General features: G+C 42.8%; 2 protein-coding genes across 4 annotated transcripts in view; both read left to right on the top strand.

Moving 5' to 3' along the window:
- The window catches only part of gbe1b (glucan (1,4-alpha-), branching enzyme 1b), a 90,450-nt gene extending 88,142 nt beyond the window's left edge, over positions 1-2,308 (top strand). Inside the window, exon 16 of the mRNA XM_047594085.1 lies at positions 374-2,308. Coding sequence (XP_047450041.1) covers positions 374-436 — 63 coding nt within the window. The 3' untranslated portion in view covers positions 437-2,308. The remainder of the gene's footprint in view (positions 1-373) is intronic.
- Positions 2,309-6,659: 4,351 nt separating this feature from the next.
- Positions 6,660-19,555, top strand: LOC125013911 (high affinity cationic amino acid transporter 1-like). 3 transcript variants are annotated; one of them, XM_047594853.1, is made up of 12 exons: positions 6,660-6,823; positions 12,227-12,634; positions 12,724-12,882; positions 12,979-13,150; positions 13,238-13,365; positions 13,449-13,671; positions 15,244-15,380; positions 15,623-15,725; positions 16,168-16,367; positions 16,479-16,630; positions 17,235-17,343; positions 17,434-19,555. In XM_047594853.1, the coding sequence occupies exons 2-12, from the start codon at positions 12,265-12,267 to the stop codon at positions 17,607-17,609; spliced, it is 1,929 nt and encodes a 642-aa protein (XP_047450809.1). In that variant the 5' UTR covers positions 6,660-6,823; positions 12,227-12,264; the 3' UTR covers positions 17,610-19,555. The 3 variants fall into 3 exon arrangements, with proteins under 3 accessions (XP_047450809.1, XP_047450807.1, XP_047450808.1); XM_047594851.1 differs by lacking the exon at positions 15,244-15,380 and adding an exon at positions 14,793-14,932; XM_047594852.1 differs by lacking the exons at positions 6,660-6,823; positions 15,244-15,380 and adding exons at positions 9,940-10,603; positions 14,793-14,932.
- The last annotated feature ends 361 nt before the right edge of the window (positions 19,556-19,916 follow it).

Below are 19,916 nucleotides of genomic sequence, written 5' to 3'. Positions count from 1 at the left end.
GTTAATAATATCTTCTTTGCACTATTTTGTATATACCTGTGTTTTTCTGCACTAGAAAGGAGAACATCTCCAATCTCGTACATTGTATAATGACAATAAAGGGCATCCTATTTTATTCTATTCAGCTTCTAAATGCACCACCCATCCTCTTCCTCGTTGGTATTTCCTGTCCTCCTCCTCCTTGTTTAGTCATCACGTCAACCACGATTGCCATCTGTCTGCAGATCTAACAAAAAAAAAAAGGATAAACTTTAAAAAGAGTCAGTGATCTTCGAAATGGTGATTCTGTTAGCATCATTAATCGTCAATTGTCATCTGACTTTTCTCCCTCCTTTCCTTCCTCCCTTTGTCTCTCTCTGCCTTTCTCTCTCAGGTCTACATCCCCTGCAGAACAGCTATTGTCCTGGCCAACGAGGAGATAGATTACTGTTATTAGAGGATGATTGTCTCCACAGAGACCAGGATTGAGAATGGATTCCAAACTCAAACTGAGTGTTAACAATCACCTTCATCTTAAAGTGTCAACCTTGCACACCCACCCACCTAAACCTTACTTTTTACATTTGAGTCCTTTTTTTTTTTTTTCTAGATAGGGGGAAAATAGTATTATAAGTGTGTGTGCGCTTTCAAATACCATCTGCAACCTTAGACTCTGTGTAACCCCATTTACTACAGATTGGTCCATTTGGGAAGCATCCAACATAACCAGCAGCTAGATGCTAAAACTCAAAGCCCTGCCGAGTCTGTCCGCCAGTAGCCAGCAGCCATTTATAGGCTCTGTTGCATTTGGCATGTCATCTGAAATACATGACCGGCCACTGTGGCAGAGGAAAGTCAATACAGCCAGCATTCATTTATTCAAATACAATAAAATCTCAAGGAAATTAAGAATATTTTGAAATGTGAGGATTTTTTTTTTTTTTAAAAGATATTTTAAAGGGGTTTAATTATTTTGTATTAAAATAAAAATATCATTAATGTGTCAAAGACGCAAGAGGATATATAATATTTCCAGCACTTGAAAAGTAAAACGTCCAGATATTTAATCACTGGTTACTTGTCTTTGTTAATTTGCGTCGTGGGGACGTTGTACGTATAAAAATACATTGTAATTTGCACAAAGTAATAAACTGCTTTGAATTATTATACTGTTAACGAGTATCTAAAACAGTGGTGCGGTAATGCTTGAATTTATGCAGCTACCGGGAGCATTTAAGCGGTTATTTATGGCTCGGTTATTAAGCCGGTAATTTGCAGCTAAAGCGGTGATGAAATTACCTAATTTGAATTGTTTGCTGCGTGTTTTATTATACACCAGCAACATTTTAGCTGAACTACGCCATTTTAACCACTTTGCATAAAGTGATGCATGCCCCCCACCCCCACCCCCCTCCCTGCACCCACCACCCCACCTGCAGTAGATCCCATTAGTTTATTATGAGACTTTTACTAAACGCTTCAAACTCCTGTTAAATTCTGCTAACGGCCATCTGATGCTGACGACGGGTTTGAACAGGTATGACTCACACACTTCACTGCCTTGATGCTGTGCTTTACATGCAGCGTGTTCATTATGTGCATTCCCCTAGGATTATTCCAGAAAAAAATAAATAAATAAAATAAGGGGAAAAAAATCACAAAGAGAGAGCGACATGTGCTTCTTCCAATTAGTTCTGACTTTTTTTGACTTTTGTCTCAACGCACTTGAAGTCGTCTCGACGCACCCGTAGCTGCCGCGTGAGGAGGCTATTGATAAACTAAAACGTACCAAAAAAGCATCACTGACTGGATATATGATTTTGCAAGTAACCGTGATAATTATCAAAGCAGCACTAACATAAGTGAAACAAGAGCTGTTTACTGTTCCTTTATTTCCTTCCATGGCCACTGTTATTCTGTGATCCATGTAACTACTGCACTGGCGCGGATTCTCACTCAGCCGAAGAAACACGTCCACATTCACATCTATTCTGCGTTTTAGTCAAAAGTATCGTGATCATTTTTTTTTTTTTTTTTTTTTTTGATGCCAAGGCTTTCAAAAAGGCCCATCTCCGCCCTCATTCAAAGCACAGAGAGAATCACTCTGCATACATTTTGAAGTTGTGAATCTGAGCCGCAGTGTTTAATCATCCCTCGTCTGACCCAGTGTCATTGTCATTTTACCACTGCCAAAATGAATTGTCTGCATTTGTTCTCAAAACTAAAACTGATGTCTGATGCACTGTAACTGTTTCAGCTTATTTCTTCCATTATCACTAATGATAATAAATCGGTGTCTGTCAAGCCACATGAATGTGGATGAAGTGAACGTGTTGTCTGACTGCTGATTCCGTCCGGGAAACACAGAGGCGAGTAGATTATGATGGCGCTCTGTCGCCACGTACTTGATACCAGAACGGTACATTTACGGTACAAGTTTTTTTGAGAATCAAAGCTCTAAAACCAGGGGTCTTCAACATCTTTCAGGCCAAGGACCCCCAAACTGATGGAGAGATTAAGTAGGGATATACATTTAAACCAGAGGTCTTCAGTAGGGAGTCCATGACCCCTAGGGGGTCTGCAGAGGTACTGCAAAGCAAGATCTTTGCTTGATTAGACATTTTTTGTATATTCTTTTAAAAAAAATTTCCCTGAAAAACATTGAAGACCCCTGACATAAACAACATATACACCATGCACTGTTAGCTTCTCTTCTGCTAATAGTGCGCGTTTTCCTGGATTTCACCTGGGGACTGAATAGGCTCTCGGCCAATTGTGGGGAGCCTGACAGAGTCAATGTTTAATATGCAGCCTCATGATTGGCTCAGAAGCGATAGGGGCGAGGCTTAGATTAACAGGTTTCAGCTAGGGTGGTGCTCTGTGTTAAACAGTGCACTGTTGAGACCACTGCTGTATCACTGATTGAGTGATTAAGTGCTGACTGGAAGATAATGTCTTCTGCTTCTATTTATCCTTTTACTAAAATATGTTGGATTCATGTTAATGGATATTTAAAGAAATTTAAATTTGTGGGGGAAAAGTTAAAAAAAAATATATAGAAAATGTCTAACCAACCAAAGATTTTGCGACCTTCCCCCCTGCAGTACCTCAACAAACCCCCTAGGGGTTGTGGGACCCTCTGTTGAAGACCTACGCTCTAAACAAAGCTTCCAATGACATTGCAATATATACTATAATAATAATATGTTCCTTTAAGAAATGAAAAAGGATTAACATTTACTGTGAGTTTACACTGGTGAAGGAAACAGGGAGAATAAAAACAACACATAAATAAAGTTCCTGTTTTTAAGAGCAGCTTTATGGCTGGATGAAACGCTACCCTACGTGGGTCCTGTGAAGTGCGCGCAGTCGTACGCCGGACCGCACTTCTATCATGAAAGGCCTGAATTCTTTGAGACTACAAAGGAATGAATCTGCTTCGGACTTCTCCTCTCCAGAACATAAAATCTCAGTTTCCATTTGGCGACGTGCAGAGCTGTGAAATGTTGTTATGGGAATATACAGAGCAATCACCTCAGTGATTCCCTCAACATGATGTAAGGAGGATGAAAGACAACTCATCAAACTATAATACTTCAATTTCCATTTCCTAGGCGTTCGCTACTTTGTGCTACTTACACCAGATTATGTGTCTTTGTGCGCTGGCATCGACACAAGCGGCTTCTTAATAGCAGCTGCACCATGAAAAGCAGTTTGGGAAGATCACAATAAAGCTTTTGTTGAGGCTGTTTCCAGGAAAGGTGCTGATTAAATTCTGTGGTAATTTTTGAGGCTACATTTCCTTGGTGTGCAATTTTTTTGCCCTCATTTTTTCCCCCCCTATCTCTGGTGTTTCTGCTTCCTGCCTCGTTTTCAGCCTCTTCAGCACTAAGTATCTAATAAAGACAATTTCCAAAAGTAATCCTCCATCTCCAAACATCCCCCTGGCCTTTCCCAAAAGTGTCCCTCATTCATTTCGCCATCATTTATGTGCTTTCGGTTGGCTCGTGTGATATTATACGGTACTCTCGCTGTGCACATTTTTTATTTTTTTATTTTCTTCTTTACACAGTGGGCAAAATAACAATTTACAGCATAATGCAACAACACTATAGGACACACTTAAGTACAATAAACTCCTGGTTGAAGCGCAGATCAACACTTCGCGAAGGGCCGCCCTGAGTTCTCTTCTCGAATGTCTTATTGGCTCACAAGAATATGAATGCCTATAAAGCAAGACCCCGGAGAATTCAATAAAGTCAGAATTGGGAGTATGACATGCAGAAACAGGATGTTCTCAGAGTCTGAACCGTGAGGCTGCACTAGTCAGGAAGGCTTTTCAATATGTGCACTGCTGATGCTCCAATGCAAGATGCCTGAGATGATGCTCCCATCATTCACACCGATGTGCACCGATCAGTCATAATATTACGACCACTGTCCTAATGTTTTCTAGGTCTCCTGGAGGGGGAGGGCCTTCCTGTTGGTGGTCATAATATTATGCCTGATTGGTATACTGTACATCAGGAATTAATTGGTGAAATGTTGGTTGGGTCATGTGGCGTTTTATTTTGCTGATGTAGTAAAAGAGTGCAGCCAAAAGTCATGATAAAAGCATTAACTGAAAAAATGTCTCTCCTCCTCAAGAGAGTTCTTTAAAATCTCCGTGGAAATATCCGTTTAAAAGTTTCGATGGCTCATCAGGGAGCGGGAGCTAATTTCGCATCCAGTGAAATGCTTCCTCAGGCTTTTCAGGCTTTTCTTGCTCTCCTCCTGCATCATGTACGATTCCGCTCCAGCCGCTGAAGGACAAAACTCACAGTACCAGGTAACCAGAAATGACCTATCTCCTTAATTCTTTTGTACGGTGCTATAAAAAAAATAATAAAAAACATGAAATAATAAATAATTTCTTGTTGTAACAAACCTGAACCTTTATGTAATTTCTGGCTACCATTCTTGTTTGGGTTTTAAGGTCAAAAATTCACACAGCACTCGAGGGTTCTTTTTTTTTTGTTTTTCCATATATCAACAGCATTTTATTTTTTAAGAGACTGCACTGCTTCGTGACTTAAATATAAAGGAATGCACAAGAGGCGCAAACCGGGGGTATTGTTAATGTTTTATATCTTTTTATCCTTTTGACAGGGGGCTCCGGGTGTTTGTGCTCTAAGCAAGGCTAAACATGTGATCGGACTATTTCTTTCCTGAACGCACAGAGATATAATTCATATCAGTCTTCTCATCTAACTCTTGGCAAGATGGGTAAAAAAAAAGAAAAAGAGAAAGAAAAAAGGTGAATTTCCCAACAATGGTGTCGATTCCTCAAAAGTCGGTATCGAAAGCTTGAGGAAGCGTCCTTGGCCTCCTGGGTCAAACTGATTTGAATCTTTGCTTTTAATATGACGGATAGGATTGTGAATATCATGCCGTCTTTGGGGTGGAGTGTTCTGGCATCGGTGGGAGAGAGGAGAAGATCAGTGTGTGTGTGTGTGTGTGTGTATGTGCCGTCAGGCCCTGCGGAGCCCAGAATGTGCCGTTATTCTTTTTGTTATTACGCTTGTTTTTTTTCATCTTTGCGCAGAACACTGGCACCGACTGGTTCCAATTCAGATCTTTGGGGCCCAAAGTGCCTCGTCTTCCATTGTAGACGGTAATTAACTGCATTCTCCCGGTATTCTGTGCCTGTTCGGTCCACATTAAGCAGCTTGAATGAATATTATTAGTGCTCAAGCTGCTGATAACCAGAGCTGGAAAACAACAGAAAGAAAGTGCATTAATACAGAATCCACTGGCTCTTGTTTATGAAGATAGTTAAGATCATTTCACAAGGTGTGAAACAAATGTCCCCCAGTAATAGACAGATGATGTATCTAAAAGGAGCACAGTTCAGCCCTGTATAGTTACGATAGCGTATTATTTGACGTACCTCCTTCCACAATTCCTGCAGGAGCTGCATTAACCCACCTAAGACCGCCTACTTCCATTTGTCAAGCCGGGCCACAATTGGCCCACAGGGTGAGCGGCAGCCAACCATAAATCTAGAAACGTCAGATAAGGCCGTGTATAAAGCAATTCTCTTACCAATTACGTTGCAGGGAACTTTGATACATGTAGTAGTTATAGTCAAAGCAGAGGGAGGGATCAGTGGAGCCGCCTGAACTGATCTCAACAACCTCATCTGCTGCTGGTTTCAGCAGGAGCCAAAAATGACTGCTCCGTTTGTCGTCTCCGCGTCCCAGGATTGCAGCCCTGACTTCCTCCGGAGCCATACTGAACCCCCTCCTCACTGATGAGCCCGGATCCATATGCAGATTTGTGTTATGCATTGAGACCCAGGCTGAAATAAGACAAGCACACCGTGACACCACTGTGCCGCCGCAGCAGGAAACTCAGAGAATGGAGCACAACAGATTTGTTTCCCCCCATAAAGCGTTTTAGCAGTGATCCATAATCGTCCTGTGATGATGTGAGTTGTTGAAAGGCAGGGGGGGGGCGACGGGGGGAGATGTCAACATATGCACATTGATATAGGACTCATTTAAAATTAAGGCATGACTGCAGGAGGCGGTGCTGTTTCTGATCAGCATCCAGGCTGCCTCTAAGAGTCCTCGGGAGGGCCATTTACTGGCAGTGAGCGCCATCCGGTGGTCATCTTCACAGGCGACAGTGCTGAGAGCGTTGTGTCTCATTGGCGGAGCCGTGGACTGGGGCTGCGCGTTACGCATCCGTGTGTGCCACTCCTCCTCCCACGGAAACGTAAGTTTGAGGCGGAAGAAAATAATTGGATTCAACTTTTTCGTCCGAAGTGGAGTCGAGGCGGTTTGCTCGACGTCTTAAAACAGTAAGTGCAGACTTTTTCTTTTGAATGAATCTACCAGGCTGCAGCGCGGTTTCTCGTCAGCCACGCCGACTCGAGTAGGGAAGTACACCCACATGGCTCCAAGAAGGAAGGAGCATTCCGGCTGATGCAATAAAACTAGGGAAAAGGCGCTTAATTTTTCTCTTCATACCAGGCGGCGCATTTTTACGCGGTATAGTCGGGGGATAACGATCCGCAGTCTGGAAGCGATTTTTTTTGCGCGTCTTTCTTGGTGTTTAGGGCAAAACCAGACGCAGCTGTGCGTGAGGAGAAACATTGCCTTTTATAGCGCCACGATCATCCCCCAACAGGACAGGGCTGCTTGACCTGGCCTGAACCCGCACTGTAAATAAACGCAGACCTTGCACACTTTTTCATCAGCCTTATTAACTTTTAATGCCTTTAAAAGGCACATAATGTAAGTTAGGATAAAAAAATGAGAATGTTAAATGGGTTGATTTATTGGTTTTTAAAATAGTAGAAGATGCGTTCAGTGCCTTTGTGGAACTGTTAATTCTATTGCCCATGTTTGAATTGAATTTCATTGAACTAATCATAATTTTGTGCACAAATATTAGAATGTCGACAACGAAATCGACCGGAGCAGTCTGCCTTTTCTTAAAGTGTCATTTTTATTTGGGGGGGGGGTTTACAGTGGAGTAACGCCCCCCCCCCTTTAAAAAAAAAAAAAAGAAAGAAAGAAAACAACCATGTGTGCGCATCTGTGAGTATCTGTGTTTACAGTTTGTTTCCAGATGTAACAGCTCCACTAAAGTGAAAGGTGAGATGCAGTCACGAATTTTTTGTGTGAATGTTGGATTCGAGATCTGACCCACAAAAACTGAATAAATAGTGGAGTTAGTGGGGAATGAGGGGCCGCAGAGCAGCAGCTTTATGCCCCATGTCCCACTTTTATCTTAATAGACGTATATGTTTGTATCTCCCTGTGTGAATTCTCTTTATCTGATGGATCTGTTACTGTAGCTGGATCACTGGTTTTGTGTACCAGGCAGAAAAGATCTCAAAACTTTATAAACTACTATCAGATGTCGACACGAAGGCCAAGTGCAAATACGGATGTGTTTGGGAAACGCATTGACTGGTGTGATCACATCTTAACATGGTGTCTGGTCTTTGTGTTACTACGTCTTGGTACATTGACAACTACCATAAAATCCCTTGGAAAAAAAAACAAAAAACGTGAACAATCGGAAAATTCCACTTGACGTCACTAACTGACTGTTAAATCTTCATGTTGTTGTTGGCTAATCTCCAGCTCTTTTGCTGACAACATATATGTACCTATCCCTTAAATTGTTTTTAAATGCATACATATTTTTTATATATATTTTTTTTATATATTATTCTTTCTACTTACAAATCTACAGAAGTTGCAGAACCTATTTGAATTGAAAGTCGTCCACAGTAAAATCATAACTCTGACGCCGTATTTGTGTGTTTCTCAATGGACCGAAAATGTCAACGCAATACTATCTCAAGCGCTTGGGATAGTAGCTAGTAAACTTTACAGGTGAGTAGGGCGATATCATAAGCAAACATAGGTGTGGGCCGAGCAGGCCTGCAGGTTCCCATCACAGGTGTTTTTGTCGCACGATCTGAGAAAACAAAACCAAAATAAAAGCCAACTTAGTGTTTTTTTATTTTATCAGTGCATCCAGTCAGTGTAAATGTCTACTGGATCCCTGTTGTGTTTATCCGTGCTGCACTCTGCTGATTTTTTATTGTTTGGACATTGTTTGGAGGACGTAAGTCACGGCGTAGCTTCTGTGTCTGCTGTCGCTCTGACATTTATGAGTGTGCCTGCATGAATTACGAAGAATGAGGAAGGTACATAATGTCAACACTGAACCGTTCCAAAGCCCCCAAGGTCACGTCAGCTGCGCCTCAGCTGGGGGAGTGTCTCTGACGCGGCGCTGCGCGTTAAACCGGGGTGTCAACATCTCGCAGTCTGCATCCTTGACGGTGCTATTATTGGCTGGGGCTGTGTGTGTGTGTAGGTTATGCAAACTGAATATATCAGTTATCATAAGTGAAGACACGGATGATTGATGGAGTGACCCTTTTCACAAGAACAGGACATAGACTTGGAGCACCCCGCTCATCAGCTGTATAATGATTTGTTCTGGATGTAAATATAGATTATCTTAAGACAAATGGATGCCAAACACATGTAATGTCCCACAGCTGGGAATTTAACTCCTGTAAAAACTGATTGTTTTAAGATCTTTTGTGTTAGTTTTTTAGCCTAAGACTCACTTTGGGGCTTTTGACATATTAGAAAATAATAGTAGGTCTTGTTTTTTTGGGTGTTTCTATTTGTCTATATTTACTTTTAATGTCCCAAGGTTGATATGTCCTCTGGAGGAATCACCGAGGTCTATATCCGTGAGAACAAAAGTTTGTTTGCCTCGTGTAAGATGTCTGTGATGTCTGTTTTATGACCCCCTCTCATGTGGCACTGTGTTTAGGGCGTACACAGCTGCACTGCAAGAGCACAAATCTGCTTTTTGCTGTGCTGCTAGACCCCCCTCACAAACCATGTGTGAGGTTTGGTGGTGAGAAAACTGCGGGTGGCAGCTTTCCTCTTACTTGCAGGATAAAACAAGTCCGGTTGCCCTGGACCTGAGGAAAAGGGGTTTCCCAGACACAGGAATCGGGAGGAAATGCATTCTGTATGTGCACATCACACACAGTATAAGATATGTATCGTTCATTTGCTATAAACCACTTTCATTTGGACCACAGACATATTTAGTGTGCGTTCTGGTCTCGGTGTGACTGTGCGTCCGTCCTCATTCACAAACAATGTCACCGCCAGAACAAAAGTCATCTCAGAGAGCACAAGTATTGCCTGCAGCCAAATAGTGAAGAGCATGTGACTGACTCCCGTTCCAAATTCGCCTCCAAGCGGTGTGCCACGAGCAGGCTCAGCCATTGGTGGAAAAGAGGGCAGGGTCCTCTCCCGCCCCACCACTCCTCTTTTAGCTCGGCCTCTGCCTGTCACGTCACGTGCGCGTTCATGCTCCGGTACGTCTCTACATTTGGCTCCGAACATTTGTTTGCAGCGACATGTCAAACGTTCCCTGGCTCGGCTCGCAGGGGCATATTGTTTAATGTCAAACTACTGTTGACATTTCTTTTTTTTTCTTTTTCTTTTTTTTAAATCGACAGGAGCGATGCTCATTCATATACAAGCATAGTTTTGTTTGTAGTTTCTGCTTTTCCTGTTTTTTTTTTTTTTTTTGACATCTACATGTTCTAAACAAACAGAGATGACATGTCTGGCTCAGACTGTCCAGGTCATCGCAAATCGGTCAACACAAAACTGCTCAACTTCACCCTGAATATAAACAAAGTCGAAGTGTGCTTTACTGAAAGTGTGGTTTGACTGTAAAAAGGTAAAACAGCAGAATCAGCTCGCAATTTTCCGTTTTTCCGTCTTGGCTTGAAAGCAACGAGAAGGACCCTGCGGTCTAACGGGGGCTGTCGTCACAGCTGCTCCTGGGGCCACGTGATGTGTCACTGGTCTATTTGTGAGCCAGACACCTGAATTGGGTGGTACTTGCATGAAGGCATCCCTGTCACATGTCAACGCAGTGCTTGTAAACGTCCTCTCCCGGCTCGCCTCATCCGAATCTGACTTGAGAGCTGGAGAAGGAAGTGAAGGGAAAAACGACACGAACGAGCAGCCGAGCTCCACGCAGGGAAGCAAGGGCTCACATTCTGGACTGAGCTTTAATAGTGAGTATGTGCCTGTGTGTGTTTCTGCTCTGCTGGTTTAGAACAGGATTCGAAAGAAGTAACACGTGGCACACTGCGGAGAAAATATCAGTTACCATTAGTTGACACATAATGTGGGTGTGAAGTACACTATCATGTTTTTATTTTTTTTGGTTTTGCAAGGGCGTCGTAATGTGATGTAGGGATTACTGTCCAGGCTGATGTGAACTTCTTTGATCCAAAAAAAAAGCACATATTCAAAACTGATCTTTTCTTTTACAGCTGCTATAAATCAAAAGTTAAAGGCTAAAACGTGTCTGCTGTCTGGAAATACTTTACAGAACTGAGAAGAGATTTGTCTTGAATAGTTTTATGACATTGGTCTGAGGTTTGTAAGTGTTATAGTGTGAATGTTGAAACTGTATACACAGCACTGCTTATGAAGATTATTGAGTCCGTTTTGTAGTTATCTAGTTAATTGAAAACTATCTAGGTCTTTTTTTTTGCATGATAAGAGTCAGTATGCCTTATCTTTACTCTGCACAACAAAGTAGGCTTAACTGTTTAGCCGTCGAACACATCTGAGCACATCGACCTACACTGACCTAAATTAACACGATTACTGCATCATGCAGTACAATGGCACTTCAAAACTATTTACAATTTCAGCAAATTCAATTTACAAAACAGAAAAAATAAGTGTTGGCCAATGTTCAATATTAAATTATCAGGACGAATTCAGGACTTGTGTTACTTTTATAGTACTTATTGTTCATATGAGTGCATTTGACATGATATTCAAAAATCACTCAACCATGTTGGAAATGATCAGAAATTGAGTTTTACAGCTGGAGGTATAGAACTTGAAAACATGTAACGGTAACTGAATGAGAATATCTTAGGTGCAACTTGTAAAAAAGTGCTGGGTCACTCTTGATCATTTAAATGGAGTGGATGTTTTCAGTGTGTGTGGTGTGCTAGTAATCCACCGTGAATAATTTCCATTTACTTTGGCTGTTGAGGCTCATTTATAGTACTGTAAGACGTAGATGGTGCTACCTACGCAGTCTGCCTCATTCTGTGAAAACTTCACCCAAATGCTGGTCGCTGCTTTGTCTTTTTTGCCCGTCAAGTTCATTTTTGTTTCTGCTTCAGTTTCAACGGCAACTGAACCTTTTGCCAAAACGTTTCAGAAGACCAATACAGAAGAAATGTCTGTATATCCGAACCTCTTCAGTTAACCTGCGCTCTACCTATTCCGTCTTTATTGATCCAAAACAATTTGAAAATTGCGTAGACGGAGAAGCAGCTGGAAGTACTAAAATGGAAACATGGTACTGCCAATTGCAGCTCTTGCTGTCTGCAAGAGTAAAAGAAAATGAAAGTTGATCAAGGAGGTCGCCCAGAGGGATTTGGGAGGATTTTTGCTTAAAGAAAAGCGTGAGAATCATTGTGGAGGAGCTAAAAGAAGACAAAACATCTGACTTATTTGTCACCACATTGTAATCAACTAAATTATTCCTGTGAACGCCATTTAATGTGCACAGAGCCTTAAAATAGAGCCGTCGTTTTTGTCCTTCAGTTTATTTTCAGGTGCCTGCCAATCGCATCACTCTTGTTATTCCTGTCTTTCTTTACCAACAGGTATATTCAGTTGAGCCACCGCTGCCGTTCTTGCCAGGATGATTCTGGCGACGTTAAAAAGCGTCGGGAAGCAGCTCCTGCGGGTGAAGGTTGTGGACTGCAGCGCGGACGAGTCCCGCCTGTCCCGATGCCTCAACACGTTCGACCTGGTGGCCCTGGGTGTCGGCAGCACGCTCGGCGCCGGCGTCTACGTCCTCGCCGGCGCCGTGGCCCGGGACAGCTCCGGGCCGGCCATCGTCCTGTCCTTCCTCATCGCTGCCCTGGCCTCCGTCCTGGCCGGTCTGTGCTACGCAGAGTTCGGCGCACGTGTCCCCAGAACGGGCTCGGCTTACCTCTACAGCTATGTGACGGTTGGAGAGCTGTGGGCTTTTATCACAGGCTGGAACCTCATACTGTCTTACGTCATTGGTGAGAGGCCTTAAATGAGGAAGGAAACGGGGTTTGCTGTCGTTTGTTAATCTACATATCGTCAGTTTACCTCAATACTTTGTGCACAGGAACTTCAAGTGTGGCCAGAGCGTGGAGTGCGACCTTCGATGAGCTGATCGGAAGGCACATTGAGTTTTTTTGCCGACAATACATGACCATGAATGCCCCAGGAGTCCTGGCAGAGTATCCAGACATTTTTGCTGTCTTCATAATAATCACTCTAACAGGTCAGGGACAGCTCGGATATATCTCTCATGTTTGATATTTGCTTTACACGCATTTCTTTCACATTTCATTATTTATGTTTCGCTAATGGTTTGCAGGGCTGCTCGCATTTGGAGTCAAAGAGTCAGCCATGGTGAACAAAGTATTCACCTGCATCAACGTGGTGGTGCTGCTGTTTGTGATCATCTCCGGCCTGGTTAAAGGAACCCTTAAAAACTGGAGCCTGGACTCTCAAGAGATCCTCAACAGCACCGCAAACCTGACTGCTGAGTGAGTGAAACGATCTCATTTACAAAACACACGATGCGCCGGAGGTGTTTTTAAACCCGACGAATGTTCCTTTTCGTTCACATCCAGTGAGCACGAAGAACTGAAGGAGAGCCTCGGCGGTGGCGGTTTCATGCCTTTTGGCGTGTCTGGAGTCCTTTCCGGCGCCGCCACCTGCTTTTATGCCTTCGTAGGCTTTGATTGCATTGCCACTACAGGTGAGGGGTGTAGGACACATTAAATTGATCTTCACAAACACGAGCGCCGTCCTCTGACTAATCCCTTACGTTTCCCTCCCCAGGGGAAGAAGTGAAGAATCCCCAGAGGGCCATTCCTATCGGGATCGTGGCCTCTCTCCTCATCTGTTTCGTGGCATACTTTGGTGTGTCCGCGGCCCTCACCGTGATGATGCCTTATTATTTGCTGGACAAGAACAGCCCTCTGCCAGTGGCCTTTACGCATGTGGGCTGGGAGGGAGCCACTTACGCAGTGGCCATTGGTTCTTTATGCGCTCTGTCGACCAGGTAAGTGTCTCCTCTCAGCATGAGAGAGGACTTGTAATTGTTCAGCATGCGTTTTGTTTTAGTTTGTTGTTGTTGTTTTTGAAGGAATAATTCTAGTACATTAGGAAGTGAATTTTAATATGTTCCCCTTTTTCATTCAATCTAAGGAAAGTTATACACCAGTCAGGCAAAACATAATGACCACTGTCAGGAAAAGTAAATGACCTTAACTATCTTGTGCCAATACAATGCGCTGCTGGGAAACTTTTGGACATTTTGGACCTGGCATTCATGTGGATGCTACTTAGACATGTACCCCATAGCAGTGACGCTCCATCCCCAGCAGGATGCAGACACACACACAAAAAAGGCTTTAGGGACAACTAAAAAAAAAAAAAAAACACAAGGTGTTGACCTGGCCTCCAAATTCACTAGATCCCAAACGGATCAAGTATCTGTGACCCCCCCCCCCTTAAACACCCCCACTGTCAACACTGTGTTACCAGACACCACAGGACACCGTCAGAAGGCCCCCGTCCATTCTCTGATGAGTCACAAATGTTTTGGAGACGCTAGGGAGACCCACACAATATTAGACAGGTGTTCATAATGTTATGCCTGATCGGTGTATGTGGTATTAAAACACTAATAAGCTGCAAAACCTGTGAAAAGTTATTCTCCAAACGACAGATTCTTAACTTGCTGAGAGTTTCATTTAGTGATTGTTTCCATTAAAGATTATTAAAATACACGCACACGTGTTGTATTAAAAGGTGCCTGTTCTATTAATAGAAACAAAGTTTGTATTTACATGCATTTTATCTAAATACTGATGTAATTTTTTATGTCTTAAGACTAGAAAAACCTGCATACAGCATATTTATTTTAAAGACTGCATTGCTGCATTTACTGCATTACTAGAAATACCTTTGGCAGGAGGCCTTTATGTGCACGTAGATGTGTCCAAGCTAAACGGTGCACTGATTATATTGAACCTTACCGCCCACTATCAGTGTCTTAAGTGGTAGTATTTATATAGAAAACATGCAGTTACAGTCTGTACAAAGTTGCTTGTTATATTATTTAACTGTGTGCATTCCCTTGCACGGCATGCTTTCCTCTCTCTCTCTCTCCCGTACTAGTTTACTCGGCTCCATGTTCCCAATGCCCAGAGTGATCTGGGCCATGGCGGAAGATGGCCTGCTCTTCAAATGTTTGGCTAAAATCAGCCCACGAACCAAAACCCCCCTAACAGCTACAGTAACATCGGGTGTTGTGGCAGGTGAGGTCACCAGCTAAACTCACTAACTCCCCGGGGTTCTGGTCAGAATCCCGCAAGACTCTCGGTGCACACGGCCGCAACGCAAGAGCTCAAAGCCCAGTTTGGAGCGCGGCGTTAACGATAGTTACTTCTTCTTAAGTTCTTATATAATCTTAAATTAAACTTCCTTATCGTTCTGTTCGTCAGAGCTCTTTATTTGGGCTGAGGAAGGTTGCGGCCTCGTGTGATACGGAGTTCTCCAACAGTTCTTTTAAGTTGTAAATCTCTGCCTCCTCCTCCTCCTCCTCCTCCCTCCTTTATCATTGGCTTAGTCTCCTCGGCTCCATGTTTCCGCTCCCTCGCATTATCTTTGCTATGGCTCGGGACCGTCTGCTCTTCTCGTTTCTGGCGCGTGTCAGCGAGAGGAAGACGCCCATCATCTCCACCATGGTGGCAGGGCTTATGTCCGGTAGGTAGCCTAGAGGAGGCCCGAAGAGGCACAAGTGCCCCTTTTGTGGAAGGAGGACGGTGGCAAAATCACACATGGTTGGAAGTAGATTAAAATGTACGGTAGCACTTTGAAAATGAAAGTATGACTTAAATTAAACCCAATGTCTGTATTATATCGTGGTGAATATATGTATTTTAAAACTTTGTCTAATTTCTTTTTTTTTCCTTTTTGTTTTGGTTTGTTTTCCGTGTGCCCTGCAGCTGTGATGGCTTTCCTGTTTGACTTGAAGGACCTGGTTGACCTCATGTCCATTGGCACCTTGCTGGCCTACACTCTGGTGGCAGCCTGCGTGCTGGTCCTCAGGTAGTCCTCAACTATGTGCTTATACGAGAACAAAACGGAGCCAATTTGCCAGGCTGAGACTAGTTAGACCAGTTAGATCAGATGTGAATGTTAACTAAGTAACTAAGGGCTTTTGCTTCACTTTCGAGGAACAGTTCCACCATTTATGAGTCAGATGCTGAAATTCACCTGGAACTTTAACACTTCACATTACACACTGACTCTTTCAAGAATGTGAATAAATACACTTCCTACAAGCTACTTGGAGTTCCTGTAAGCTTTGCTAAAAAGCTGCTTGTAACAGAAATGCGTTTCATACATCAAATGCGCATTAGATTATGCTAATGAATGATTTGCTGTGAGTGTAACAGGAACACCTGTTTATCCCATTATCATGAGTGCTCGGCAGCGTTGGACTCCTGCGTTTCCACACATGTAACCGTGTCTGTTCAAACGTCTGCAGGTACCAGCCCGAGCAGCCCAGCGCCGCCTACGAGATGGCCAACACCCAGGATGAATCCGAAGCGGCAGATACCGAGGGGAGCGTCGACATCCTACCACAGCCGGACGACCGCTTCACCATCAAGAATCTCCTTTTCCCTTTGAACACTGAGCCGTCCGCTCTGTCCGGGTTCACTGTCAACGTTTGCACCGCTACACTTGGTAAAACTCAGAGAAGAATGGATGAAAGCTGACTGAATAATTCATCTGGGTCCGGATCTGTTGCGCAGCATCTGGTTTCATGTCTTGTTTTTTTTTCTTTTTCCCTGCCAGGTGTTTTGGTGTGTGTTTTCAGTGTCGTTGCGGTTCAAGGAGGGATGGCACCCTGGTCTCTGTCTGTCCTTGTCATTCTCATGGTGGTCTGTGTGATTATCACCTTCATTGTGTTCCGACAGCCGCAGAGCAAAACCAAGCTCGCCTTCAAGGTCAGTGTGTGGTTTCGTCCTATTTCATGATAACATGAGCAAAGTGTTATATGTAAAACTAATGCTGCTAATCTCCGTGCTCAACCGGCACTTTTTGCCACTCGGTGGACGTAACCACTGAGGCTTCGCTGGCTGTGTCGTCTCGTGCATACCCTTAAATTTGTGGCAGGCTTTTGTTTAACAAGTTGAAGCTCATTTGTGATATTAAATGAAATGGGCATTTGGGGGAGGACTTTCTTTATAAACTGCTCAAAATACAAATATGCTGTTAGCCTGGGCAGCCAGTCTGAAGTAGCATTGAGGAAGTGGAGGTTATGCCGCAGCCAGTCACTAGGGGGAGCTCTACTCGCTTTGGCTTCACTTTCGAGGAACAGTTCCGCCATTTATGAGTCGGACGTTTCACCTGAAATTCACCTGGAATTGAATTCACTTACATCAAAATGGGACCATCAAACTGTGCACAGAAGAATATTTTTCTTTGTATTTTTGTTGAAAATCCGCTGTGTTACCAGGGTCGCATTCACGTTATTCTTGATGTGTCAATGATTGACAGGGAGGATCTTAAGTGCATCTTTTCTTAAAGTTGTGTACGCTCTCTCCTCAGGTTCCCTTGCTGCCTTTCGTCCCGGTCATCAGCATGTTTGTCAACGTGTACCTGATGATGCAGCTCGACAGAGGAACGTGGCTGCGCTTTGCCATCTGGATGGTTTTAGGTATTTTTTCACCAAAAAATGACAAACATCATCCTGTTGTGAAAAGGGATTTGTGTGTTTTTGTGTTTAATGCGTTCGCACCGTTCGCAGGTTTCTTCATCTACTTCGGCTACGGCATTCGCAACAGCGCAGAGGCAGCGCTGAGCAGCTCTGACATCTTCACGCCCGCCTGCACGATAAAAGGGGAGCCGATGGCGACAGAGAAGGAAGCCTTCCTCCACGGCACGGCGAGCTCGTCACCAGACAATGACGACGACGATTCCTGAGGAGGTTCTCTAATCTGAAACACTGACTTGTTTTAAATGGTCAAAAACAGCTGCAGGTCCAGGAGACGTATGGAGACTTTTGTGAGTCCTTCCAATCGGAATGTTTAAATGTTTCCTGGTTCTGACCCAAAAATTTGAATGACCCTTTGATGAAAGACCTGAAGGTATCTTTTAAATGAAACGATATGCAAACATTTGAAAGCCAAAATATAATTTATAACTATTTCAATTTTTTAATTTTTGATAAATAATTTGAAATATTACATTTCAAACTAAATCTGTTCACGGCAACAAAGCAAAACTAGTTTTAACACGGTTTTACCTCAGCTTCTGAACACAGCTGTCGTTAAACTCGGTTTCGACAGAATGAAAAAATGATATGTCTAATATTTTACGTTTTACATTTGGAATTCAAAATTAGTTTTCATGTGTTGGCTGTTTACAGAAAAAAAACTTTGCTTTTTTTTTTTAACAAGTGCCTTTTTTTGTTGCCTCTAAGGTACAACTTTGGAGTTTTTTATCAATCTATTTTGTTACTAAGGACAGATACAGAAAGTATAACTTTCCGGCTGCTGTTAACAACATTAACTGTTCAGCTCAGAGAAATACAGTGTGGTGCTCCATTTGACCCACTCCAGTACTCTATTATCAGTGTTTCTCTGCAGTGAAAGCATTGATAGACTCGTCTTGCAGCTGACTGACGTTACACTGTTGTCTCTGTCAGGGAACTGCACGACGTAAATCAGCCAAAGAAACTAGAAAGCTGCTAATGTGAATTGATATATCAGATGCTTTACAGTATGTACATAAATTCCAAGTGCCTCTTTCCCAAATGAATGTCACACCTTGATAGATCGATATCGCCGGCCAGCTTTGTGTTCTCTGTATATTTAGTACACATTCGTGTATCTAATGCAAGTAATTTCCCCCTAAGTTTTTCCAGCTTTTAGTTTACATACTTCTCGATGAGGTGAATTACAATCAGTTTGCTCGTACTGTAGATCCAGGAACTTCCTGCACCGGCAGTAACCGCGTACCTCAAGCTGTAGTGCATCTGTTGGTCGGAGGTCATTTTACTCATCGTGGAAGCTGGTGTGTTCCGGTCCACAGGGCAGCTAATGTGACCGTACATGTGTGTTCACTGAAACTGCAACAAGGTGGAAAAAAAGTCCTTTTTTTTAAAAAAAAAAACAAATAAAAAAAACTTACTAGCATGTATTCACCTTTGAACTGGTGAATTAAAATACACTATGGTGCGTTTTTGTTCTCTATTTATTTGTGAACTTGAAGACAGTTTCTATGAGATATAATTGGATGAGGTGTCATTGCGACGTTGCTATTTATTGACTCTTTCTGTATAGGTTTCTAGTAATAGCACCAAAAGATGCCACAAACACTAGGCTGCCTTGTAAATAAACACAGAGAATGTAACTTTGCTGCATTTCTGAAATATCAGAGTAGTAAAAAGAGATTGTGCTGTGTTGAATGAATTTTTTTTATCAGCTAGCTCCTTTTGTAAATAAATGCATTATATACTGGGATATGTCCAAAACAGTTGAACATGATCTCATACAGCTTTACTTCTTTATTCTAAAACCAAATGCATTATGTGCCTGTTCAGAGATGCAGGTTTTTATTCTTTGTAAATACTACTTTGATCAATTTGTCACACGCGCAGTTTCACTGTTTGCTATAGTTACTTGTCGGGTAAGTAGCGTCAGGTTCCATCCATGCTACTAAAACCACAAATAGTTTGGGAACAGTGTCCGGTTCATGTAGACATTTGCATGATATTGCAGATATTTAAAAACTAGCTTTTATAGTGCTGCTACTTTGTAATGTCCAGTGTATCATTGTGGTGACTGTTCACCCTATGTTGTCTTGATGTTGGTTGCGGTTTGTATAGTCCCTGCTGTAAATAAATAATGTAGAGTTAAAGCACAGAATTTGTCTTTTCTTCCTTTTTTTTTTTTTTTTTTTTTAACACAGACCAATCAGCCGCAACATTAAAACCACTGACAGGGAAAAGAAACTAACATTGACTGATTTTGTGACAGTTCAGTGTTCTGCTGTGAAACCTTTGGACCTGGCATTGGTGTGGGTGTTACTAGTTACTTACATGTATCACCTACCTAGACCAGACCAGGCACCCCCACCCCATAGCAATGACACTCCTTGATGGCAGCAGCCATCCTCAAACACATGCACACGCACACACACACACAAAAAGTTTAGGAACAACTCAAAAACACGTGAAGAACAGCACAAGGTGTTGACCTGGCCTATAAATTCTCGAGATCCCAAACT

Source organism: Mugil cephalus, chromosome 9, assembly GCF_022458985.1.
Source record: "Mugil cephalus isolate CIBA_MC_2020 chromosome 9, CIBA_Mcephalus_1.1, whole genome shotgun sequence".
In the NCBI taxonomy this organism is placed as follows: domain Eukaryota; kingdom Metazoa; phylum Chordata; class Actinopteri; order Mugiliformes; family Mugilidae; genus Mugil; species Mugil cephalus.
This window is presented reverse-complemented; position numbering and strand designations above follow the sequence as displayed.